The sequence below is a fragment of the Rhinolophus ferrumequinum genome, chromosome 20 (genome assembly GCF_004115265.2).
Source record: "Rhinolophus ferrumequinum isolate MPI-CBG mRhiFer1 chromosome 20, mRhiFer1_v1.p, whole genome shotgun sequence".
Taxonomy (NCBI): Eukaryota; Metazoa; Chordata; class Mammalia; order Chiroptera; family Rhinolophidae; genus Rhinolophus; species Rhinolophus ferrumequinum.
The window spans coordinates 49,097,086-49,123,460 of record NC_046303.1 but is presented as its reverse complement, the minus strand read 5'-3'; the positions used below and the strand labels follow the sequence as shown (position 1 = coordinate 49,123,460).

The 26,375-nt window shown below is 46.5% G+C and overlaps 1 protein-coding gene across 3 annotated transcripts in view; it reads left to right on the top strand.

Moving 5' to 3' along the window:
- Positions 1-26,375, top strand: part of ATXN7L1 (ataxin 7 like 1) — a 216,592-nt gene that overhangs the window by 89,486 nt on the left and 100,731 nt on the right. Inside the window, exon 4 of one of the 3 annotated variants that reach the window (XM_033088600.1) lies at positions 8,811-9,869. The exons of the other annotated variants lie outside the window; for them this stretch is intronic. Coding sequence (XP_032944491.1) covers positions 8,811-8,893 — 83 coding nt within the window. The 3' untranslated portion in view covers positions 8,894-9,869. Of the gene's footprint in view, positions 1-8,810; positions 9,870-26,375 lie in introns of those variants that run through there. 3 annotated transcript variants of the gene reach the window in all.

Genomic DNA, 26,375 nt, shown 5'->3' with positions numbered 1-26,375 from the left:
GGATCATTTTAATTCCAAAAGTCTTCTTAAGGCCCAAGGGAGCCCTCCCTGCCCCCTCCTCCAGACTGGAAGTGAATGCTCATTCAGTCCTCTGTGAAGTCCCTCTTGCCTCCATCCTTCTGGAGATCAGCACAGCACATGCTTTAAGTCTCAGGCCTGTCACTGTGTCACGTAGATGTGACTCTGTGAGTCGGTGCCCAGAGGAAGAGCTTGCCTGGGCCCAGGAACAGGCTTCCTGGTAATTTATGTTTAAGACAAGCTTTTAATAGAGATACACTTTTAAATAGTAACCAGGAAAAAGATTCTCTCCTCTTAACGGGTATCCATTTATAGGACTCAGCTGTTGAAGCTCAAGGGTAGCATTAGGCTTAAGTTTAATCTTCTGTATACCGTAATTTACAGCACTGAGTAAAGCATTGTACATACAACGATTTCAGTCATTTGCCGTGATAAATAGCTATTGCTCTTGGCGGAACAGAAACGCCATCTCCGCTTTCCATTTATGAATATTGAATGGTCTCAGGCAGGCTTTTGCTGTAAGTTTTTAAAGGGGAAGTCCCCACTGATCACATCTCCTCCCTGGCCCAAAATGTAATTTCCCTGCCGTGAGCACCAGTCAGCCCTCTCCATTCCAGATGGCAGTTCTGCAGCACACGTGTGTTTCTGGTGAAGCCTGCACAGAGCACTTCTGACAATTCCAAGTGCAAGTCCTGCTGAAAGCTGCAGTTTTGGACCGAATGCCTCAAGCTGTTAGGTAGAATATTTAGCTGGTGGCAGGAAGCCACTAACAGGGACCAGGGAAATATCTTAGAGGTGATAATCTGATGCAAGAAAAATAGAAGGGGTGTGATTCTGTTGGATCCCTGACAGTGAGAGATGGTGTCGGCGAGGGAAATTGAAACTAATGGGGGCAAAAAAAAGGGGCGGGAGGATACCCAGGCTATAAATCTCTAAGGATCCACTGTTGAGGAACATAGAGGCACACGTACCGTCCACCAGACTTCCTCTAGTTCAGATATTTTATTTCCTGCCAGCTGGGAGGAGGCAAACTGGATATTCAAATATGACGCTCAGGTAGAGTGACCAGCTTGTCCCAGGAAGCCCCTTAAGTTCAGGTTGGCTGGTCTCCCTAGACTCAGGCTTCCAGAAATTTCCCCTCAGCCCCTGTTCCCTTCCCATGGACGACCATTCTGCACCAGAATCCTTAACCTGGCATCCTTTGATTTGTCCCACGTTTCTGAGTACCACTAGGTGCCATGCACTGCACGGATGGTGACATAAGGCGTGAAGGGCAAATGTGAGTAGAGATGGTGAGCAAGTGAGACAGTGCTCTTTGGCCTGCTTTTCAATGCTGTGACGTAGACCTTCCACGGTCACACTCCCGAGTGCTACTTCTCAGCCACAGCTCTAGAAGATGGTTCCTTTGAAAACAGAGATGAGAGGCTTCTGTTCTCACTACCGCCTTTTAAGGGTGATTGTATATCTTTAGAAATATCTCCAGCATCTTGCCGTTTATGAAGCACTCTCACATAGCTTGTTCATTTTGATTTTCATAACAACTCAGATGGGTAGGTGCTGGCTTCCCTGATTCATAAGCTCAAAGAAGTTCCAGTGACTTTCCTAAGGTCACTCAACTGATAGGGGCAGAGCTGGGACTAGTAGTCCAGACTCTAACTCTCACCCCAATTCATTTTCCACGAACAAGTACCCCAGAGGGGAAAAAAAAGTGCAGTGCCAGTGAAATCGTGCGTCCTCTCTCAGAGGCAAATTTGCTTTTATGAAACTTCCGACATTTGCAGTTTCTAATTCCTGACTTACATGCAACGAACATATTCTCTAGCTTTCTCATATCTCTTTCACACGGGCTCTGAGCTTTCTGTAATAACTATCTGAAAAACAGTCTTACAGTTTTGACTCTGAAGGAATATTATACAGTGTGCTTATAGGTTATGATCTACCCTTTCATTTCCTGACCAGAAAATTCCATCAGAACAGAAGTTACAGTCATTTCAGCAGACACTAAGGGCCGTTGGTTGTGTTCTGCATGAGAATAAACCGTTCAGTATTCTGATTCGTTACAATGGGTGATGAGAGAATCATGCGGACCAAAAACTCCATGTATGTGTTTCATGTGAGTAAACCCACTAATGAGAATGGGTTTTGGCAGAAGGCTAAGCATTGATATTCCTGCCACCAGAGCTTCGAGTTGCTTGTTAGTATTCCGAGAACTAGAATACCGACACAGATACAGTACGACTCTATCTTGATAGCATCGCTCGTTCCCGGGCCTTAGGTACCTTTTGTGAAGCAGGAAGATGAGAGGAAGCAATCAGAGGGAGAATTGTATGCAAGTGGCTCAAGAGGCCTGGCAGTTTAGGACGCCTTTGCAACCTTGCTGTGACCTTGCACCTCCCTTTGCCCATCTCTGGAATGGACATGGTGGTTATGTTCCAAGGTTATTATTAGAAATGATAAACTTGAAAATGCCTTGGCATGTGACTTGTGCTATAAATATGCCTCTCTGCCATGTGGAAAATAGGAGTTCTTAGCTGAAACATATAATGAGGTGAAGCAGGGAACATCCGTCACTCGCAGCAGCAGCATTGCCAGAGACGGGAGGTGGGGCTGGGGAGCCCAGTGCTTGGCTAAGGAAGGAGAACAGAGAGGCCATCTATGAAGCAGTCTGGGGCAACGTGATGAAATGTTCAAAACAAACAAGCACGAAATTAACGTTTGGACATCTGACCTGAATTTATAAATGAATAGAGGGATTGGAGATGAGCCCCTGTTTTTTCACATTGGAGGCTCTGTGCTCCAGCTCTGAGCACCCACTGAATTCCAGAGAGTTGGGCCTGGGGAAAGAGGAAGGTCCGGGCAAACCAGTGCCCATGTGGGGGTCAGCTGCTGTATTTGAAGGAGGGTTATGTTAGCAAGGCAGCAGAGGGATTAGGAACCAGCCAGACCCTGGAGCCAAGCTGTCTGGGAGTGACTGTGGCTCTGACCTTCAGCCAATCCTTCAATCTTTCTGTGCCTCAGTTTCCTCATCTACAAAATGAGAATATTAGTACCTGTCCCAGAGATTGACAGGAGGATAAAATGAGTAGATATGAGTGCAATGCTTAGCAGAGCGCCTGGTACCTATATACATAAGCATAGGGAGGCACTTCTCCAGCCTTGCGAATTCCAGCACACGGCAGAGAAGAAACACAAACTGGGTTGGTGGAGGCAAGCTCACCTCCAGAGGATTGAGTGTGTTAACCGTGAATTACATGGTCATTCCCAGAAAGAGCATCAGCTGGATGGAAGACAGAAGGGCCACAGCTGGAATGATGCCCAGCCTTGGCTGGACCCCTAGCTGGAAGCAGAGGGTTGTGGAGGTCTGGCCTGTGCTCAGGTGGGCCACCTTGAGACTTTCCCTGTGCCTCCTTCCATCCCCAGGGAAGTGGGAAGCTTGGGGGATTGTTTATCTGCAAAAGCAGATTCCAGTGGCCAGTATCCTAGGAATTCTTGTCTCCTTATCTCACAGGAATCCCTCTTTCCCAGAGTCATTTACTGATAGTGTATCTCTACTCTAGAATCCTGTAAAATCCTTCCTTTGTTATCTGTCTGCCTCAGCATGGGAGAAATCCCTCTCATCTGGGACTCGTGTGTGATGCCTGCCATCTTGCCTCACTGCGGTGTGTGGGCAGGTCTGCTCTCTGCCACACGCATCTTCAGAATGACTGGATTTCAGGCTTTCTGAGCAAGTGTCTTTAAAATCACCGGTGAAAGGAGACAGCAGTCATGTGCTAGTTGGTGTTTGCCAAAATGTGGCCTTAAAATAGGAAGTAGTGATGGCTCCTGGCATGAAACCTGGTTCCCCCTGGGCGTACACCCATCCTGAACAGCTCCTTTAAAACCAGAAGCAATTTGTCATCTTTTGATTCTCTTCCAACACTGTCCCTGTCACAGGCAGATAAATGAGGCAGCATATGGGTGTCCAAACGCCAGATAGGCTAATCCCAGCGGTTTCCCGTGGAGCCATCACTTTGTGAGAATGGGGAGCACACTAGGGTGGTCCCTGGCTTTGGGATTGTAACCATAAGCACATTTTTTCATCGCATGTCCCATTTACATGCGTGAGATGCTTTCAAAGAATCTCCCAGCCTCCAGTATGCCACTGATAGGTGTATTTCTCATTTCAGAATCTTGAAATGAATTATATATTTGCAAGCTCAACATCTCATGTCTGTAGTTCCATGGAATGCCACTTATCAAATCAATGTCTCAGCAGAAGCCAACAAGCACCCCTAAATTAGAAATAGATAGGGGTTGGACTTGATATTCTAAAAAGTCTTGATTACAGAGAGCCAATGGGAAAGGTGGGTGTGTTTCAGTTCACCTGGAGTTGCATGCTCTGTATGTGGCTTGAAAGATGCCAGCACTGTTTCTACACAGCCCATGGAGACTGTAGATTTTCTTGCTTGTGTGTAACTAAAGTCACCAGCTTATTCCCAAGGGCGCAATAAGCAGAGAAGGCCTCCTGATGCTTCTTGGTGGCCAAAACATGGGTGACCTATGACGCTCTGCAAATGAAGTAGAAGCCCGTGTGGCAGATGGACTCAGCTAGCCAGGGCAGGCCTCGTGCCCACGCCTGGGGGCTGAGTGTGTTGCTGCTCTGGCCAGACAGCTTTGATTTCTTCCGTGGCTATCAGTCACCCCCATCAGCCCCGCAGCTGCCGGATTAACTGGGCATCCACAGTCACAAGGGCCCAGGCTTGGCTGGATCAAGTGACGTTCATCCCCAAGCACAGGAAAACCGTCTGCCCTGATGGTGTTATAGTGAGTGGCTGAGTATCGTGGGGGCACCCTGAGAAAGGAGCATATGTGGGGCGTCTTCTCGAAGCTGCATCTGCTGAGCGTGGAGCAGATCCTCACGCAGGCCACGAATGCGGGTGGCCACACAGAGTCCCTAGCCAGCTTCCAATTTTTTATGGCACTGAAGGAGAAATCTAGGATGAACTTTAACATTACATAAGTCCCCCAATTGAGCGTCCGCCAGTGGCTTCATACTAGAAATCTTATAAGGGAGGGGTGGTATTTCTTTCCATGGTTTCCCAATTAATCAGTAGTTTTAATGAGCCGCAAAATGACCCAGTGGGGCTGAGAGTACCGCACAGGAGCGTGATTCACATGAGGTTAAGAGATAGGTCTAGGTTCCCCTCCTGCCTCTTCCACCCTCTTCTTCATGTACAGATTGTGTGTGTTTGCTGCATCTACTGGAGAAGGTCGGGGAGGATCGAATGTGTTAATGAATGTGGAGCCATCCCCAAGCCCAGCCATAGGGAGCACACAACACATCTTAGCTGTTACGACTTATTTAGGCTTGTAGAAAAAGAGGGAAGAAACTCCTACTTAATCGGAAATGATACAAAACTACATAGTTTGTTCATTAAAAGACAGGCACAAACCTAAGTGAATCCTTAAAGTAATTCTGCGTTTCATTCATGGTGAAATTACATAATCTTTTTTTTCTTTAAGCTGAAAAGGCTGAGCCAGTTACACATGATACATTAAACCCACATGTTTACTTACTTTAGAAGAGTTACTATTTTGAGGCTATGATCATTCCTGGGGGAAAAAAAAATTTCAGTGTGCCTCCTGTCCATTGAAAAGTTCCATGTAAAGAAGATTTCCATTTCTTGGATTAGCGTCTTCAAATTACAGCTCTCTTTTCACGTTTTGTCATAAAGCAAGGGAAGGGAGGACTGTAGACTCCTTGAGGAAGGAGTTCCTTCTAATTCCTCTTCACTGCCCCAAGTGTCTGGCAAATAGTACCTGCTCTATCAATGTCTTATGAATGAATGAATAATTTAGATGTGTAATCCTTTACATCAGTGATACTCAACCCTTAGCATGCATCGGAATTGTTCAAGGGGCTTGTTAAAACACAGATTGCTGGGCTCTGCCCCCAGAGTTTCTGGTTCAGTAGGTCAGGGGTGGATCCTGTGAATCTGCATGTCCGCCAAGCCTGCTGATGCTCCTGGCCCAAGCACTCTATTTTAAGAACCAACTGCTTTGGGGTCCTCCACTGCTTAGGTCCACTGCTCTGTGACCTTTTCCAAGCCCTCCAAGAGATTGACATCTATAACTATCTGACCTTGCCCCATAGAACTGAGATAGATTTTGTAAAAGTTACTGGTATTTGACCAGATAGAAGAGCAACCTGGATTTTTTTTTTTTTTTATCAAAAACTACATTCACCCCTTGTATAACTGAGAGAAGTGAGAATCAGATCGCCACCTCTTTCATGATTGCAGCTGTGCTGGCAGGACATGGCCAGTAGGGGTAGAGTGGAGTGACCCACCTGGCAATATTTAAGCCAGCTTGCATCTCCATCCAGTTTTGGAGTCCTCCCTTAGTGTCAGGTGCGCTTAACTGCAAACTTGAAACGAGACCTGACCTTTTGCAGAAAGTGCAGGTGAGCAAAATGCGTACAGGAGATGAACATGATACAGAAGGGAACACATTATTTGCAAAGTCTTTTCATGCTGTCTTGTGGGCCTGACTGAAGTCACTGGCACCCCCAGGTAGAAACAAGAGGGATACATGGCCTGGGGAAGGCTGCTTTCTGCAAAGTCATTCTCCTAATCCCAGGGATCACTTGGGATGGCAGGGGAGGAGCTGGAATTCCAAACTCAGGCCTCAGGAGCCCCTCCTTCTCCATGCCCCTTTTCTCAAGAAAGAGTCCTTGAGACTGTGAGGACACACAGTAGAAGCGAGAGACCGGTCAGGTAGAGGGTTCCAGAGGGACACCGGACTCCCGGAACAGAGAGAGGAGATCAAAATGGAACAGAGCAGGGAATTGAAGGGAAGGAAGGGCCTTCCTCTGAGGTACCGTGTTTCCCCGAAAATAAGACTGGGTCTTGTATTAATTTTTGCTCCATTAGGGCTTATTTTCAGGGGATGTCTTATTTTTTTCATGTACAACAATCTACATTTATTCAAATACAGTCATGTCATCTTCTGGAACATTGTCACAACATACTAAATGTGTCCGTCTGGCTGAGATCTTAACTGGGGCTTATTTTCGGGGTAGGTCTTATTTTTGGGGAAACATGGTAGTGCGAATGTATTAGTAACGTACTGATACATAACAAATGCCTCAACATTTAGTAACTTAAAACAACAAGTATTTATTGTCTTGCACTGTTTCCATGGATCAGAGAGCTGGGAGCAGCTAAGCTGGGTGGTTCTGGCTCAGAGTCGCTCGTGAGGTTGCCGTGACGCTGTCATCCAGAGCCGCTGTCTGTCATCTGAAGTCTTGGCTGGGGCTGGAGACCCACTTCCAAGATGGCGCGCTCAGCTGGCTGTTGGCAGGAGGCCTCAGGTCCTCACTCCGGTACCTTAGACCTCACCATGGGGCTAACTTCCCTCAGAGTCATCAACCAGAGAGACAGGACGGAAGTCAAAATGCCTTTTATGACCAAGTCTCAGAAGTGACACACTGTCACTTCCACAGTATTCTGCTCATTAGAAACGCATCACTAAGTCTGCCCCACAAGGGGAACCTCTGCCATCCTCCCCTTCTGGGCTGAGAGGAGCACGAAAATCATTAATGTAGGGCCTTTGGTGAAAGGATGATGGGGCTTTTCAAAGGGTGCCAAGGGGCTGTGGGGGTTTTGCCCGATTGGGCTGAGGAGAGGTGCGTGCATAGAGGAGGGGGCATTAGAAACTCTCTGAGGGCTTTGAGCCCGTGGTCCTTATAGGGGTCACGCGGGCCCTTCTCTCTTTAGGCCAGAGGGCAACTTGCTTCTAAGCACCGAAACCACCCGTGAGTCCCACGTCTCAGGTTGAGTTCCAGAGAAGAAAAAGAAGGGGCTGGCTGCTTAGAGCCAACTGTGTGCTGGAGAGACAGCCAAGCAGGGCACGGTGCATCTCCTTCTAGATCATCTGGCCTGCCAGGCCCCGTGCGGAAGGAATGGGGGTGTAAGGCAGAAGTCCTGTCCTGGAGTAAAGAGGAGCTCTGGGCTGTGCTTCTCAGGAAGGGTATTTGGGGGGTGGGGAGCATGTTAGGAAAGGGAAGCTGGAGCGGAGGGACCCCACTATTTTTATTACAATGATCCCACTCGGGATGACGGGCCAGCACCACTAAGCACAACAGCCATCAGCCCTTTGTGGCTATGGCTCCTGGGTCCCACACGGAGACTCTGCCATGGGCAGGTGTTGATTTTGCCCACCTCGGCTCCATAAGTGGAATCTGCTTAGCAGTCTTCTTTTGAGGACGCAGAGCCACTGGTGGTCATATTGTACTGCGTCTGTTCTTATCTCCCCTATTATCCCTGAGGAATAAGCTAATCAAACTTGCTGATGATTTTGCACTGCGCAGGAGATAGCTAATAACTTGGATGACAAGTATTAGAATACAATGTGATGTGGATAAATTGGGTCCATGTATTAAGGGCTATAAAATGAGATTCCATCAAGGCATGAATAATGGTGCCTGTAGAAAAGATTAATCAAATACCCCATTAAAAGGTATAGGAATTCTCGTCAGAATTACACTCCTGCCCCTACCGCACCCCCACTCCGTTCTGAAACTGCTTTCTACTAGGAGAAATATGGAAAAGCATTTAGAGGAAATAATAGAAAATTTGGGACATACGTTTTGATAGAACAAGATCATAAAGACAGATTTAAGCAGCCAGTGTTTAATTTGGGGGTTGGGGGGGGAAGGCAATTGGCATGAGGAATCAATTACAAATGTAGTTTCCAAGGGAGCCCTGTTGATACCATTCAGCAAATGCCAACAAAGCATTTACTTTCCAAAGGGAGAAAGCAAGACAAGAGAAATGAAAGCATCTCCAGGAACGGACCGGAGAACAGCCAAGCCCTAGAGAAGAATCAAGTGTGAGAACGGACAATGCGGAAGATAGACACAACTTCTGAAAGATCTCGGAGGACTCGCATTGTCTGGAGAAGGAGAAGGCTTCCTGGAAGAGGAGACTCCAGCAGAGCCTCGAAGTGTGGACAAGCAAATTCGTGAGCACACTCTGGTGACAGGGTTTAGGGAGAAAATGGGCATGAGCAGAGCAGGGGGCACCTGTGGAATTCTTCTCTCCATTTCCACCACCACCACCCTGGTCCAAGCTACCATCGCTTCTCGCCTGGACAACTACAAGCCTTCCAGCTGTTTTCCCTGCTTCCATTCTTGCTCCTCTACAATCCATTCTGCACACGGAAGTCAGAATCAAAATCAAAGTTAATCATACCATTCTCCTGATCTGTGGCTTCCCATTGCTCTTAAGCTAAAAGTAAAATCATTATCATGGCTGCAAAGTCTTGCGTGGTCTGAGCCACATCCTGTGCCAGGCTCCCTTTCACTCTCTATTTGCCGGTCAAGCTGGCCTTTCAGAATTTCAGCACATTGGGTCTTCCTGCCACTGGACCTTTGCACATAATTTTCCTTCTCTGTATATGATTTTCTCGCATCCTCTCTTCCCGAAGCTAACTCTGACTCATCCTTCAGAATGCATCTTAATGATTACTTCCTCCTGGAAGACTTCCCTGATTTTCATAACAAGGTCACCTCTCCCTCATACCTTGAAAACAAATGTTTGTTGTGTGAACATATGATTGATATGTCTCCGCCACTAGACCACAAGCTCAGTAAGGGTAGGGACACAGTCTTTGCATGCCCCAGAGCCTAGCACAGCCTTAGTAAATGCATATTGACTGGATCATGACCTTTAATTAGGAACAATGAAGCCAGTTGAGAAATTACACTTGACCAGTATGTATGAATTCTTACTGGGATATAAACCTGAATTCATGTCCAGACTGCCACCTGCTGGCTGTGCTGTTGTAAATAAATCACAGATCCTCTCAGACAGAGCCTGTTTCATGTGTAAAGGGGGAGTACCAACAGCCACCTCACACAGTTGTAGCAAGAAATTAATGAAATCATATATATATAAATATTTTTTATTGTAGTACCAGACATACATAAACTCTGTCATTTTTTTCAGAGCCTGGCACATTGGGTCATTAAACATCTATTGGATGGATGCATGGATGGATGGATGGATGGATGGATGGATGGATGGATGGATGGATGGATGAATGGATGGATTAACAGTTAGGGGACCAGTACAAGAGCCAGGAAGGGAACCAGGCATAAAGATAGCATGATAGGAGCCAAAAGAGGAGAGAATATGAAAAAGGAGGAGGAGGCTTGTTGAGCAGCCACCATATCGTAGCAGAGCAGGCACGGAGAATGAGGGGGAAAATCACTGAACTTGGGTAGAAGGAAGTCAGTAGTGACCTCAAAGCAAATCTTTCTCAGCCTTTTCATGTTGTCTGTGCTTTCAATGACATGCCTTAATTGTAACTTAATCACTTTACTGATTTTTATCTTTTGGGGGGAAATCAAATTGATTTGCACATACAGCAAAGTTGGCGAAATTACTCCAGCTGCTGCCAGCAGGTGCTGACAAGTGAAGAAGTGAATTCAGAGGATAAGAGAATACTCTGAACATTTATTCTAATAAGGCCTCGAAATCCTTAGTTATTTAATAAATTGCCATGGACAATAAGGTTTCAGTTTCAAGGGTTTTTGTTTTTTTTTAATGTTTAACTCCCTGTGTTCCGGTAGGAATAAGGCTGTTATGTGTAGGCAGGAAACTGTAGTAAAAGGTCCATCTGAAGGTGACACACATTTCTGTAAGCTTTTTTCTGTCTCTTTGGTCATACCCTACTTCCTACCACAACCATCCACACAGAGTAAGTCACACACACACACACATACATTACACATACACACACACAGCACACACACACACCACATACATACACACACCACACATGCACACACACCATACACACGACGCACACACACCATACACACGACACACACACCATATACACACACACCACACGCACATGCAAGCACACACCACACACACACACAGACACACACACACACACATCACATACCCACACATACACAGACACACATACATCCTCACACACACCACGCACACACACACACTCCGTTCCTCTCCTGCCGTAGCTTCCCCTCCAGTGTGCTGGCTCAGCCCTCACTTCCCCTCCTAGCCCTGACCCAGCCCGTCTGCGTGTGTACGTCTGGGGAACGAGTGGCCCAGGCTGAACCCGAGCCCCATACTGGTCATCTCAGGGCTGACTCCTGATGAGTAAGAAAGACACGATGAATAAATGAAACTCCGTGGCTATTTCAACATTCATCATCACCCCAGTGCTCTAAACGGGGCTGACAAAATTAGGTACTCAGTGGGGAAAAGTTAAGAACAGACTAGAAGAAAAGGCCACCAAAGATTGCATTACCATATAGTCCTCCATGGTATGGAACACAGGTCTCTGGGGAAAGGAGGTGGTATTCCAGAAGACATAAGAATGGTTCACAGCGAGGGTGTGAAGGCCCCCTACGTACCTCTTCAGCAGGGGTGGCTCCAGAGCATGCTCCCAATCTAATGACAGCATCGTGCATGGCTCTCCTCTTCCTCACGTCTTCCAGATCCAGGAGTTCTTGGACAGCGATGGGTTCAAATGTTCAGTCTCATCAGTAGAGTGGTTTTCTATGAACTGAGGCATACAGTTTGCCAAGAAGGGATGTCGAGGCCCTCGTCCTTCAAATGGCATCGTCCCTGGAAGTCCCACCACCGTCCAGCCGGGGAAGTGGAAGGAGTTGCACAGTAAGGACCTCAGACATCCACCTGCCTTCAGGTGCACCTTCCTGGCGAAGCTGGCGCTCAGTAGGGAGGCCTGGGCACGGGCGGGGCAGGACCCTCTCCGGGGGTTGCATGGCAGGGGCAGCAGAGCTGGAAACCGTAACCACTGCTACGGGTTCCCTGGCTCCACTGCAGGAGCAAACCCCAAAGCTCTTGAGTCCCTCAGTGTCCAGAAGCATGAGGACAAATCTCCTGCTCACACAGAAGAGCTTAATGGTTAAGAGCTGGGCCTGAGTTAGGGTCACCGTTCTGCTCTACCTCGCCTATTTCCTGCCCTCTCCAAGCTTAACTTCTCATGTGTAGAAAATGGCTATAATCCTGCTTTCTCAGAGGTGGTGGAAGATTAAATGTCCCAATGCATGTAATGTGCTTAGACTAACGCCAGCCCAGCATGAGAAGTGAGCTCGTGGAAGCATGGAAGCCCTGTTAGATCGAACCCCCTTCCTACGTTCTGCTCAACCTTCAAACAGCACCACAGGTGCCAGCCCAGCCTGCCCTTCAGGATTTCCATGCAGTGGGTATGTCATAGACTAGCTCGTTCTTGGAGGCTGGAGTTGGAACTCTTGAAAAGAGAGGAGTCCATGAGGGGTTTGGAGTGGAGGGCTGGGGTCGGGGGAAGGGAGAAGAGGGTTTAGGGAAGACTCTGAGGAATTCCTCGTGATCCAGAGATGGGGCCCGGAGAGAAGCACGAGCAGCCAGGGAGACAAAGTGGTTAGTCCTGAAACATCAGAATAACAGCGTTGCAGAGCCAGGCAGAAAGGAATTCCAAGAAGGAGTATTAAATCTCTCAGAAAGGAAGACTAGACAATAACTAAGAAAAACAGCTTTTGAATCTCATTTGCCTTTTCAGTGAAAGTGACTTCAAATTAATTTGGTTTTGAGAATTTTAAACACACACGTTGTAATCATTGGAAATACCTAAAGCATTGTAAAAACCAGGGTTGGAAATCGCTTACCATCTGTACTGTAAGAGCAGGAACCCAATCTTGCAAGCAGATTTTAAAAATCCTTGTGCCCAGGAAAGAAGTCAGTCTTCCTGTCAAATTTGAATCACATCCTTCTCCCGAGTATCTTTCCCGCCCTGCTCCTTCCCCCTGAATACACCATCCTGCTTTCTTTCATGAATACAACCCCTAGGAGAATCAAGGAAAGAAATAAGAATAGAGAACCAGAATATCATTTAGGGCGTCTGCCTCATTTCTTTTATTCTCTTCTGATGTCTGTTAGGCTGCTTTCATAGCTGAATAACTAATACTGTAATAAAGTTTTGAGGGGGTGGCCGGTTAGCTCTGTTGGTTAGAGTGTGGTGCTAATTCACACCACGGTTCGATCGCCATGTGGGCCACTGTGAGCCGTGCCCTCCTTAAAAAAAAATAAAAGTTTTGTAGGCAGTGTCAGTAGTCTATTAGGTTTGAAGAGTGCCTTGACTTTTGAATCTTTATTGCATCCATATGTTTTGGAGCTGTTTTTTACCCTGTGCAAATCAAAACAGACCCCAAACATTTTATTTTAAGTATAAAAAAAACTCCCATCTCCTAGTATAACACTGCTCATTTCTTTTGTTCATTGTGTGGGTGCCATAGCCCTGGAGCACATAATTTAGGGTCCTGGACTTATTGGGGGTGTCTGGAGGTCACTGTTAAACGGATGTGCTCTTTATTAAGGCAGTATTTGATAAAGTCTTTTGAAAATGCTAATAATTACGTGTGTGGGACTGCCTGCTGAGATTAGAGAAAGGAAAAAAATTGTAAGCTTACTTTTCTTGCTCCAAACCATAAGTAAATGGCCAGATCTAATCTTCCTTTCATCTATCATTTATATTTATTACATTTGGTGAATCTGGTTAGTGGTTTAGATTCCTTAGGTTTTTACTACGTCCAGGCTCTTATTATGCAATCGTCTTTGATAAAACCTAATGGTATATACCCCGGCCCCCAGAGCATAACGTGATGCCAAACCCCATTCCAAATGTGCTTCCTACTAAAGCAAACCATATTGGAAGACGTTTAAGGGAAGCATTTCCCGGTCACTTCCAATTGCAAGAAATAATTTCATAAATCTCTAGTTCCATGGAGAGCTCCCTCCAAGTTGTGTTTTCTTCCCTGCCTCGCTTGTGAGAGCTCCCTTTGCCCACACCCTCATGAGAATGTGGTTGTGGTGGGTTGCGCCCTCCTTCAGAACATGGCTTGCAGACAGATTTGGTGTTTTTTCCCTAATGTGTGATGATTTGCATTAAGAATGAGTGCACCGCGACGTGTTAGTGTGCACCAAGAGCAAAATCCAGTACAGTAGAAAATACAGTAGAAAACTGCAGAGTAGACAGCCTGAGTCTTCAACAGATAAATTGTAAGGAAAGGCAAGGATGGAGGGAGAACTGGTCGCTTTAAGTGAGCTTAAGAGACGTCTAAAAAATGGGCAAGACTAAACAGCGTTTAAGGGGACACACTTGGGTGACAAAACCATAAATAAACTCAAGGGAGTCAGTCGGTCAGGAGTGTGGGTACTTTGCGGGGGGTCTGCAATTGGGACGGATGCGTGGATGGGCTTCTGGGGTGGCCAGCCAGCCACATGCTTGTCCTTCACCTGCCTCGTAGTTCCCAGGGCGTCTGCGTTCATTTGTTTTGCGTGGTTTTGCATGTCAGTGCTTTATTTTACCGTAAAAATTTTTCTTGTAATGAATCCACTTGGGGTTCACATTACCTACAGTGTTTCAGGAATTTGGCGTTTGGGTGTCTTCTAATAAACGAGATGTCTTACCTTTCTCACTAAGAGGAAAATTATAAATCCATCCAGAAATTGACCAGTGGGGTTGTCTGGAAGCTTAGTCAGAATTGAGGGGGAAATGGCCTATTGGTGGAGTTTTTCTGGGTTCTGGCTACCAAAGACTCCCCTGGTCTGTTTTCCCCCCGACTTTCATCTATAGAGTTAATTACCTAATTTATTGCTTTCCATAATGGAATAAGTACCTGCAAACCCACCTTCCTAAATAAGAGCTAGGACCCTGACAGTAGCCACACTGCTTCCTGCCCTCATTCCTCTCGAGCTTCAGTAATCTTTAAAAACCACAGGGGTTTATTTAGGGGACCTTGTTCCTGTCATAAGCCCCCACTTTCTTCACTTCTTTTGTCCCTGCATCTGCCAGACTGACATGTCCACCCTAGTGGTATGATTTTAGGGCTGAGACATCATTCCTTTACCTCAAGGCTTTCACCCCTATTAAGTGCATTTACCTCCTTAGGATGAATTAGTGAGGCCAGAGTTAGTTTCACTAGAGGGTAAAGTCATCAAGAGCAAGACTCTGGAAACCTGAGGTGGGGGCACAGTGAGGGACAACCGAAAAGAAGGTGGCAGGGGGTTACCTTTTCTCCTGTTTCTTATTATCAGACCTGGCCTCCACGTGTTGACATTTTCCAGCTTCAATCTAGAATCCCACTAAAACACTCCATTTACATCTGTCCCTGGGGCTGCCTGAAGGTAGTTGTCCAACTCTCTGCATGAGCTGAGTCCAGCCCTGTTTGGAAATAAACAGGGTAGATTCAGCTCCATAAGGAAAGGAACTGCAACCCCTGGCACAGTGCTTGGCACAAAGCAGGTGCTCAGGGAACTCTGGATAAAAAAATGAATGAGTGAACAAGGGAGCAGGCCAAACACACAGCTTCCCGCAGGAAAGAGAGCACAGAGCCCTCCAAGATGGGCAGTGAGAAAGGGAGTGCTGTCATTCTCAGGCTGCTGGGGTGGTCCCTTTTCCCCTTGCCTGCTCCCCGATCTGCAGCCTCGGCCCAGCCTCTTGTGCTCTGTGCTTCTCTGTCCTCAACAAGAAAATCAGCCAGTGCCTTGTTCTTAGAAGGAACAGCTCTTATCACATTCTGTTCCCATTTGCACAGCACTTTTGGAGTCATAGAGTGTTTACCCACACATACCAAATTTGCACTACACAGTAATCCCACGACGTAGGTAATTCCCACTTTATGGAGGAGGAAACTAAGGCGAAGCGGACAGAAATGACTTTTGAGGAGCAGAGCTATAACTAGAACCTGGAACTTTGGAACCTGATATCCAGTATCCTTTGCTGTACTGTCTTTGGCACTGGTGGAGACCCAAATAAAGAGGCATCCGGAACCAGCATTACCCTCAAGAAGCTTCACTTCTAATTCAGGCATTGTTTCTTAGAAAGGTTCTCTCTGTGTAAACTTATTTAGAGAGTATAGGATGGGGGTGGTTCAGTATTCTTCAATCATCTGTTGCAATGGGGGGAGAGAGAGAGCATGAAGACTAGGAATCCAGAGGAAAGCCCGAAGACTAATCAGTCGTACAGTCTCACACTTCAGCAGACCTCATTAAAGAAAAAACCCATCATGGATAGGAACAGAAAGCAAAGGGCCTAAATAATCCACCGTCTAGATACCTGTCCACTTACATCAGTGTTGTCTATGACAACGACTTCCTAGCTCAGCAATGTCCGTGCTTTGAGCCTTCCCTCCCCAAAACCGTTTCACATCCCTTCTTTCTCCTGATGCGCTCAGTGCCCCTGTGTCGGATGTGGGACTGGAACTGAGGCTTAGAAACGATACGTGGCTTGCCCAGGCCCCACGGCTAGTTAGTGACAACGCTGGAACGTGAACCTGATCTCTTCCCAGCCCCTCACTCTTTTCCCACTCCCTCTCCTGCAGTGGCCCTTCTCTGCCTTCTCTTTCAGCGCCCTTGAGAGAGGCCCAGCAGTGGCAGCTGGGCCACCTACGAATCCACAGCACTGGCTCTTGCCAACTCGTTCTTGTATTACGGTGGTTAAGTGTTCACTGACCGCTTTGTGTGTGTTGTAATCATTTAATTAGTCTATGCCTGGGAGGAAGAGTGCTTTATTTAGAAGCTTAATAGTGCAAACTTCCAAGTCTTCGGTTCACTGTGAGCTTGATGGCATTAGGATGACCTCAGCCGGCCGCTGTGTTCCTAATCCACTTAGCACCAGGAAGATAACCAGCAACGGCTTCATTCAAGGCACAGCCTGTGTCCTGAGACTGCAGGAGGGCTGTGGCTAGGTTCACGAAGAGAGGACAGATGCAGAAAGGCAGGATAATGGGGAAAATCTTTTAGGGCCTTTAAAGAAATAACCAGATCTTTTCAGGCTCCTCTTGGGGCAAAAAGAGAGTAGAATTTATCTTCTTGGGTCCTGGGTTGGGGATAGTATGTTACAGCCAGTGTTTCTCAGCCTCGATTGCACATTAGGGTGACCTAGGAAGCTTTCCCAGATCCTGATGCCAGGCCTGGCACCAGTTTTTTGGATATTTGTTTTGTTTTGTTTTGTTTTTAACTCCACACATGATTCCAGTATGTAGCCAAGGTTAAGAACCAGTGATCAGATGGGTGATGGTGGCTTTGTCCCGTGTCAACCTGGCTAGGCTGAACTACATTTCCCAGAATTCCCTGTCCCGTGGGTTTCTAAGTCGGCTGGAGCCACAGAGAGATTCTTGGGTGATCTGGAGGACGAAAGGGCAGCAGCAGCCATTTTATAACACGTGCATTGTCACCTGTCTGCTGCTCACCACACTGGCATGAGGCTGCGGTTGCTTCACCTTCCCTTAAATCCCCCTTCAGGTTCTCTGACTCCTGGGCCAGGTGTGTTGCTTAGCTCCACGATGAAGGGCCCCAGCTTACCATCAAGGTCGAAAGCAATGAGAACTCACATGAATTTCAGTCCATCCGGCTGGGGTTGCAGTTAAGGCTTGTAGGTACCAGGTCATTCTTGGTCTCCCCCTGTTCTCATTCTTTCCTTCCCAACTGCCTGCCCTGTGGACTTCATGTAACTCCAGCATCAGATGCAAGAACAGCAGCCGTATAGAGGCTGTTTAACCAGCAATTACTGTTGCAAAGATCAAATATCTGTTACAGACTCATAAAAATGTGTACAAGTGGACACTTTGGTCAATGTTGCTCAAGCAGTAGTTTGCCGTAATCAGAAGTGTCTGGACGTTGATGATAACCATTTTGAGCACCTCTTGTAATTGCAAAAGTCAAACGTGACTTGTATTCATCTTTTGTTATCTGTATATATTGAGTATCACAATTTTAATGCAGTTTTCCTTTCTTAAAATGTGTATACATTTTTTTGGCACACTGTGTATATACAGATACATACGAGGTCTGACAATTAAGTTCCCAAACTTGTTGCAACGATGTTGCTAACCTTTTTTGATATCAGAGGAATTATTCATTATGAATTTGTACCAACTGGACAAACAGTTAACCAAGTTTACTATTTGGAAGTGCTGAAAAGGCTGCATGAAAAAGTTAGACAACCTGAACTGTTCGCCAAAAATTCAAGGCCCTTGCATCACGACAATGCACCAGCCCACACAGCACTGTCTGTGAGGGAGCTTTTAGCCAGTAAACAAATAACTGTTGTAACACCCTCCCTACTCACCTGATCTGGCCCCCAATGACTTCTTTCTTTACCCAAAGGAAAGGAAATATTGAAAGGAAGGCATTTTGATGACATTCAGGACATCAAGAGTAATACAATGACAGCTCTGATGGCCATTCCAGAAAGATTTCCAAAATTGCTTTGAAGGGTGGAGTAGGTGCTGGCGTCAGTGCATAGCTTCCCAAGGGGAGTACTTGAAAGGTGACTGTAGTGATATTCAGCAATGAGGTATGTAGTGCTTTTTCTAGGATGAGATCACGAAATTAATTGTCCAACCTCATATACATATACGCATACATCCTTGTAGTTCAGCTTTTTCTATTGAACCCTGACTGATACTGGTTTACAGAATTGTGGAGTAAGAGATTGTTTTTATCCATAGATATTGGCCCAGTATAAGAAAGAGACAGTTCCCTGTCTCCACCTCCATACCCCCAAACTGACACCTGTGGAGCAATTTGAAAACCTGTTGCAGATTCCTGTTCTCCAAGTCTGATGGTGTGTGGGAAACCCCTGGGAAGGATCTTAAAAATGCAAATTCCTGGGCTTCATGAACTCAGATCTGGGAATCAGACTTTCAAGGGATTGGAAAAGTGAGAATTTTTTGTTGTTGTTGTTGGGGAAGGGGAACAGGACTTTATAGGGGAACAGTGTGTACTTCTAGGATTTTTTCCAAGTCAAGTTGTTGTCCTTTCAGTCTTAGTTATGGAGGGTGCCGTTCAGCTTCAAGTTGTCCTTTCCGTCTTAGTTGTGGAGGGCGCAGCTCAGCTCCAGGTCCAGTTGCCATTGCTAGTTGCAGGGGGCGCAGCCCGCCATCCCTTGCGGGAGTTGAACCGGCAACCTTGTGGTTGAGAGGATGCGCTCCAACCAACTGAGCCATCCGGGAGCTCAGCAGCAGCTCAGCTCAAGGTGCCGTGTTCAATCTTAGTTGCAGGGGGCGGAGCCCACCATCCCTTGTGGGAGTTGAGGAGTTGAACTGGCAACCTTGTGGTTGAGAGCCCACTGTCCCATGTGGGAATCGAACCGGCAGCCTTCGGAGTTAGGAGCACGGAGCTCCAACCGCCTGAACCACCGGGCTGGTACGAGAATTTTTTTAAAAGCCTCCCCTACCCAGCCTTTCTGGGATGCTGGTAATATTCTGTGTCTTGATCTGGTGCTGGTGACATGGGGGTATTTTGTGTGTTCAATGTCGTCAGGTGTTGGTACCGTGCTAAGGGTCCGGAGTTTCACCCTTGCAGAGGCACACTTGTGATTTGTGCCCCTTCCTGTATGGATGTTGTATGTCAATTGAAAAAAAAAAAGTCACCCCACCTCCCACCTTTCCCCATAATCCCATATGCCAGTGACTGGCCAAACTTGAGAACCACTGGACCAGATGCTTCCTTGTACAGTTTCTGGCAAAATTTAGAGAAGGACAGTAAAATGGTCAGCAATTGGGAAGGAGTTAAGATGCGTCTATAATCCTAACGATACAATCCCATGCAATTATTCTAACATTACAGAAGAATTTGAAACCGTGAGTCAGCCAGCGAGCTTCCAGTGCTAATAAGAGTGTGGTGCAGGGGGTGCGAGGGGCTCACCCCCTGATTGGAAGATCACACAGGAACCAGACTGTGAAAGCTTTGAATGGCAGGCTGAAAACGAGCAAAGCCACTTTCAAAGAGTTGGGGCTTTATTTTGAGGAGCGGCTTACAGATTTTGCGACGAGTGACGGATAAAAATAGCATTTTTAAAAGTGCATATCATATAGAAATATAAAATTCTGTTGTCCACCATATTTAACTGCTCACAGAATATATTATTGTTTGAAAGGCACACTGGTGAATGACGGGCCCTGGCACTAGAAATGGGGACTTTGCTTCCTTTGGGGTCAAGACAGACTTTTCAACCTCAACTTCATTCTAAAGTACCTGCAGTCTTGTATGCACTGTTCTGGGGTGCATTTGAAGAGGGGGGGAAAGAAAAGAAAGAAAGAAAAGCAGTGAAAGCCCCAATTGTCCCATTTGAAGTCTTACTAGTTTCCTGTGGGGCCCAGCTGTTGTAGGTACATTAAGATTTTACAACCATAGTGCAGGGAGAAACTTCACAGGCTGATTCATTTTTTAAGCAACAAGTGTCTAGAACAGGTCCAACAGTTGTTCTCAACAGGGGGGTTGGACCTGGGGTCGGGATGAGGGGTGACAACAGAGAATTGGGTTGAATTACAGTCTTCTCTGGGACTTTTGAAGTGAAGAAGTACAGGCCCTATCCACAAACGATTCTGAAGCTACCCTCGATTTAAATCCACCAGCCTAAATGCGTTCTCGTATCTTCTTTAATACCCAGGGACAGAGTTTTCAAAACTTCTGTTAGTGGCCCTTTGTGCACCTTCTCCCCCTCCCACCACCCTCCCCACACCCCAAACTCCAAAGATTAGAATGCCTGAGCTTTCAAATAAGGGCGGAAGTAGGCTGAAAAGCATTGGTTGAGAAAATCAAACCATTGGCATCATCAAACTAATTTTGAAACACATTTTCGTTCTCGTTCTCGTTTGACTTGCAGTACTGTCACTTTATCCCTTCTTACTCTCCCATACTGTAACCCTACCCTACACTCGATTTGGAGCACTATGCAGAGAGAATTCCGTGTGGAATTTCCACAGGGAATTCCCTCTGGAACCCAATGGCTCTCCATATATTCGCTGGCATGTGCAGAGGGAATGCAAACCAATCTTAGCATTAGTCTCAGTCTAAAACAGTTAACAAGACAAATCTAAGAAGGAAAACGGTAACTGGGGCGTTGCAAAGTGAGAGGCCCGTTCCCATGCATCTGTACCATTTCCTTTCTTCCCCTTGTGCAGATAGTTTGAGAATTGAGGTCCACGAATTTCCTCTCCCACTCCCCACACCCCTCCCCAACGAGGGCCTTTCCCAAAACAGGATGAGAGCACTTGTCCTTCACCATTTGTCCTTCCAGCCATTTCTCAGCAAAGGGAATTTCACTTGCATTAGTCTGCCTGCTGGTTCATGAACCACCTGATGTCCTTGATCTACCTGGTGGGCCCAGCTCTAGGGACACAAAGGCAGCTCTGCCCACACCGGGCTCCGAGACGTTTTGATCAGCTCATATGCAGCAGCTCCCAGAGCACTTCACTGGGCTAATGAAAGTTGGCAGAGGCACCAAGTGCAAACGCCCCAGGCCCCAGGCTTGAGGAGGAAGCCTCTGGAAGAAGGAGGGTGAGCTTCAGCTTTCTAGCTCAATCATCCACAGGCTCAGGTGTCCAGGAGGATACCCAGCTGGGTGACTGTCTGGCAGGAGGTTTCCTGCGACATCAGTGTTACATCTACATGGATCTCAGAGGCATAGCACCTGTCCACTAGTGTGGGCCAACAGGTAACATCTACTCAAAACAGAACTGCAGAGTGTTAGAGCTGGAAAGAGACCTCCAAAATGGCAGATTCAACCTCTGCGCTCCCTTGTCACAGACCCACGGAGGCTATGCAGGTGATTTGCCCAGTGTCCCTCTGGTAGACATAGAGCTGGGCCATTCTCCCGGGTGTGCCAAGTCCAGCATTCCACCACTGCCCTGCCCCTTCTCACAAACGCAAATTATGCTATGACTGTCTTCTCATAATTACTGGATTATCAGGATTATCGATGGCCAGCAACATTAATAGGCTGGCTATAGATATGGTTATATATTATATATGCCTATGTAATATATATCGATATGTTTTAAAGAGATATATACGTTTTTTATCCACCGTAAGGCTTATTTGCCTTTGTTTCTTCTTTCTTAGTCCTCCTTTCAGTAACCTTTTATGTAGGTCTCTAAGGGACTGTTGCATGTGTGAAATGTTGAAACCTGACTATAGGCTCAAGATGTAATGTCTTTTAGCCTGAGTTGTGGATAAACGGCACTGAATGGTTTTAAAGTTTTTTAAAAATCATATCTTAAGTTATGTCCTATCCATACGGAATCTGTGTATCGTGATTTTACATTTGTAACGCATGTGTGTTTTCACATATTGATCGAGGTTACCTTACAACATTTGGGGGAAGGAAATGTGGATTTAATTACAGGTGGATGTTTTTTGAGATGTAATTGACACATACCATTGCATTTGTTTTAGGTACACAACACAATTTGATATGTGTGTGTGTGTGTATATGCATTTTTTTAATTCATCACATCAGTAATACACATACCTACTAAAAATATCAAAAGGTACCCAGAAGGCCTACGGACAAGGCTCCCTGCTACCCGTGCCCCCAGCCACCATTCACCCTCCCAGAGTCCACAACTGTTAAATCTTCCCAAAGATAGGCAAGCGTAGATGTGTTTCTTTCCTTTTCTTTTGTAATAAATGGATATGTGTGATACACGTACACACTGTTCTGCTCCTTGCTTTTTTGACGTAATGATGCATTCACTCATTCATTACTTTAACAGATATATATATATATAATGAGCTCCTATTAAGTGCCACGCAATGCTGGGATAGAGAGGGAACCAACTAGATTCCCGGCTTCCCAGAACTTAGTGCAGGACAGAGACAGTGAACGAAGAAGCACATGACGTCCAGTGAAGAAAAGTCAGTGTGAGTGTGCTCCCTTACGTGAGCTAGTCAGGGAAAGCCTGTCTGTGTGTGTGTGTGTGTGTGTGTATACACACACATTTTAAAATTTTTTTGTTTTATATACTTTTTGAACTGTTTGAGAGTAAGTTGCAAATATCATGTCCTTTTACCCCTAAATGTTTCAAAGTGTGTTTCCTAAAGATACTCTCTTACATAGCTGTAGTATAATTATAAAAATCAGGAAACTAATATCACGGATACCGACCTCTTTCAAATTTTGCCAATTACACCATATAGAAGGGAAAAAAAGTTTAAAAAACCAGGATTACATGTTGCGCTGAGCTGTCATGTCTCTTTAGCCTCCTTTAGTCGGGGACCATCATCCATCCACTGTGCGCAGCCTGGATACTCGTGAAGATCACAAGCCATGGATGTTGTAACATGTCCCTCGACTCGGTTTACCTGATGTTTCCTCATGGTTAGATTCAGATTTTGCATTTTGGGGGGGAAGGCTCTTTAGGGGGCTAGGATCTTGAGTTCTGGGAACTTGGGACAAGGACAAAGGGGGTTGGGGTGGTGCCACTGAGTAAAAACCAGCTCTTTGCCTGGGGACCAGACAGCTCAGAAACTTGAATGGGAACGAAAAGAGAATATTCACCTGGCGTGGACACAGCACCCATTAAATAAGTACACTCAGCTAATATTTAGCAAGAAAAGGGACCCTCTGTCCAGTAGATTCATTCTCTCCCACTTATTCCAAGTGTGTCTATAGATCGTTGGTTGTGAGTAGGGCCTGCATGGGCTGTGCGCTTCACATGCGTTCTCTCGGTCCCTCGGGGACCTGAGGGGTGACAATGTTTCTCTTGTTTTATAAGCGGGAAAACTGAGGCCCAGGGAGCACACGCATTTAGAGACAGAGCCAGGGATGAAACAGGCCTCAGTCCCCAGCTCACTCTTTCTACTCCTCTGAGCTATTTCAAGCCTGTGAGCTGGTTTTGTCCACAATCAGCCCTTACTTTGCTTTGCTCAAAACAAGGCTTGAATAAAGACGCCAGCTCTATTTTCCACTCATGTCAGTGATTGATACTTGATTAACGTTCAGGATTGCTGTCATCTAGAGCATAATTTTCACAGATGCAAAGACCAATTTTGTTGTTGCTGAGGCGGAAAGATCTATTTCCTCATAAGTTATCAGACAGATTTGGAGGGAACCAGTAAACCACTGGGGGGTCTCGCTGGCTCATTCTGAAAGGAAGCCTTTCTGCATCCGGCATCGTTAGCTTTTATAGGGAGAAAGTCAGAAGGCGCAAGTCCATGTGCGTGTGGGCACTGCCTGGGCTGCTGCTATGCCACAGCCGTGTGACATGGCGCAGACATCAACCTCTCCCAACAATCATAGCTGCTTTTTCAGTGTTGCCGAGGGGCACGTGGAACCTTGGAGAGATCACTTGTAGACTAGTGCAGTGGTGCTCATCACGTCCTTACCCAACCAAGAATTGTCCTTGAGAAGACCCTTCTTGTCAGAACTGCTGAGCAGGACCACTGGCCCACCCCCACCCCAACTCTCAGGGGCAGTGGTGGGAGTACGGGGTTCAGCGCGGGCTCTGTGCAGCAGGCTACCTAAGCTCTCGGAGTTTCCAGCACTGGGGTCGTGTGCTGAGCACCCAGCCCCGGTTCCTGGCCCAGCTATGCAGTCATCCTCGGTTTTTCCTCTTCTCCCTTCTCTATTTTCTGTCTGTTCTCCTCCATGTCACTCGCCTGATCCTCCTTTTCCCTCTATGACTCCCTCAGTAGAAACAAGAGTTATTATTTCGTACCGAAATATGAAATCACATACAGAGGTTGGGAATTCGAGTCTCCAACGAGGAAAGTAAAAAGACCCATGAAATCACAGTGTGGAAAGCAATGAGCTTGGCCTTAGGAGGTCTGGCTTTCCCCAAAGAAGCATTCACTTCATAATCATAGCCGCACGACCAGGGCTGGAAATGGGGTAGGCACGGCCGTGTTGAAAGGGGCAGGGGCTGGCAGCTGGACGCTGGAAGATACCCACTAGGGGTAGCTGCAGGCTCACCAGCCCATGACCTGTTTCCTTGGAGGAATCAGATTGTGTGTATGTCTGTGAGAAGTGGGGGGGCCTTTTCATCCAAAATTAAAACAGCTTTCCTGGCAATATGAATATGGGACAAGTAAGCAGTCTGATAGCTTAGATAAATGGTAGTGAACATGAAACGGCTTAGAATGTAAGACTTTAGAATAGTACACCATTTTTACACCATTTTTATAGTGTTTAAGAGCAGGGACTCTCGAGCCAGATTGCCTGGATTCACATCCCAGCTCCAACATTTCTAGTTATGTAGCCTTGGGGAAGTTAATTTATCTCTCTGTGCCTCAGTTTCTTCATCTGTAAAATGGGCATAATCCTAGTCCCTACAGGATAAGATTGTGAAAATTAAGTGAATCCATGTACTTAGGAACTTAGGAAAAAAGCACCTGGTATAGATTAAGCACTATGTAAGAGTTATTACCTACTGTACTGATGAGAAGGTCGGTGAAAAAAATTGTCACTGGGTTTTGCTCGTATCCAGGCATACTTGAGAACATCGACAAAGAGGCTGGTAATCATGAACTTAGAACACAAGCTGTATTTCAGGCTAGGCCCCTGCACCAGATAAAACCAAGCGTCTCGACAGTGGGTAAGGGTCACACGTGGGGCAGAGCATGCTTACACTTCTGGAGTTCTAGTTCATCAGTGGACACATGTTGGGTCTCTGCCCCAGTACATGACACTGTGTTCTTTGAACAAGGATCTGACACTTACTGTATTTATTCTTAGGGCTGCTGTAACAAAAAGTACCCCAACAAATTTATCGTCTCGCAGTTCTGGAAACTAAGCATCTGAGATCTAGGTGTTGGCAGGGCGGCTCCTCCTGAGGGCTGTGGGGGCATCTGTCCCCGGCCTCCTCCTGGCTCCTGATGGTGCTGGCAGTCCTGACCTTCCTTGGCTTGTAGATGCATCACCCATTCTCTGCCTTCCTCTTCACAGGGCGTTCTCCCTCCGTGTGGCTGTCTCTGTGTCCCAATTTCCCTTTCATCAGGACATGGTCCTATTATATTAGGGCCCACCCTAATGACTTTGTCTGAATTGGATCGTCCAGAAGACCCAATTTCCAAATAAGGTTGCATTCACAAGTCCTGGACATAAGGACGTCAGCATCTTTTCGGGGGACACAATTCAACCCATGACACTCACAGTCCCTCAACCCGCACGTCCGAATTGCTGAAACTGGCCTTCCAGCAGCTGGTCCATTACCCCCACCTTCCATTCTTACTCACCTTCCACACGCTGGGTGAGAACTCATTCTCTGACTACGTTTTCACCACCGAGGCATCTATTTCATTCCTGATACTGCGATCGGAAAAGAACATCAGGCTCAAATGGGTCAAAATCAAACGCCATCAGCAACATGTTGAAAGCCAAGCCCGGACAGTGTTGTAGGGAGGGGTGTGACCTGGTTCTTGGGTGAAGAAAACTAAGGCTTTATTTTGTGCGAGGGACTCACCACTGTCCCCGCGCTCTGGCTGAAGGTCCGTGTGGGAAGGAGGAAAGTGGCCACTGGAGTCATTTGAGTTTTCTCTGGGCTCTTTTCCTGT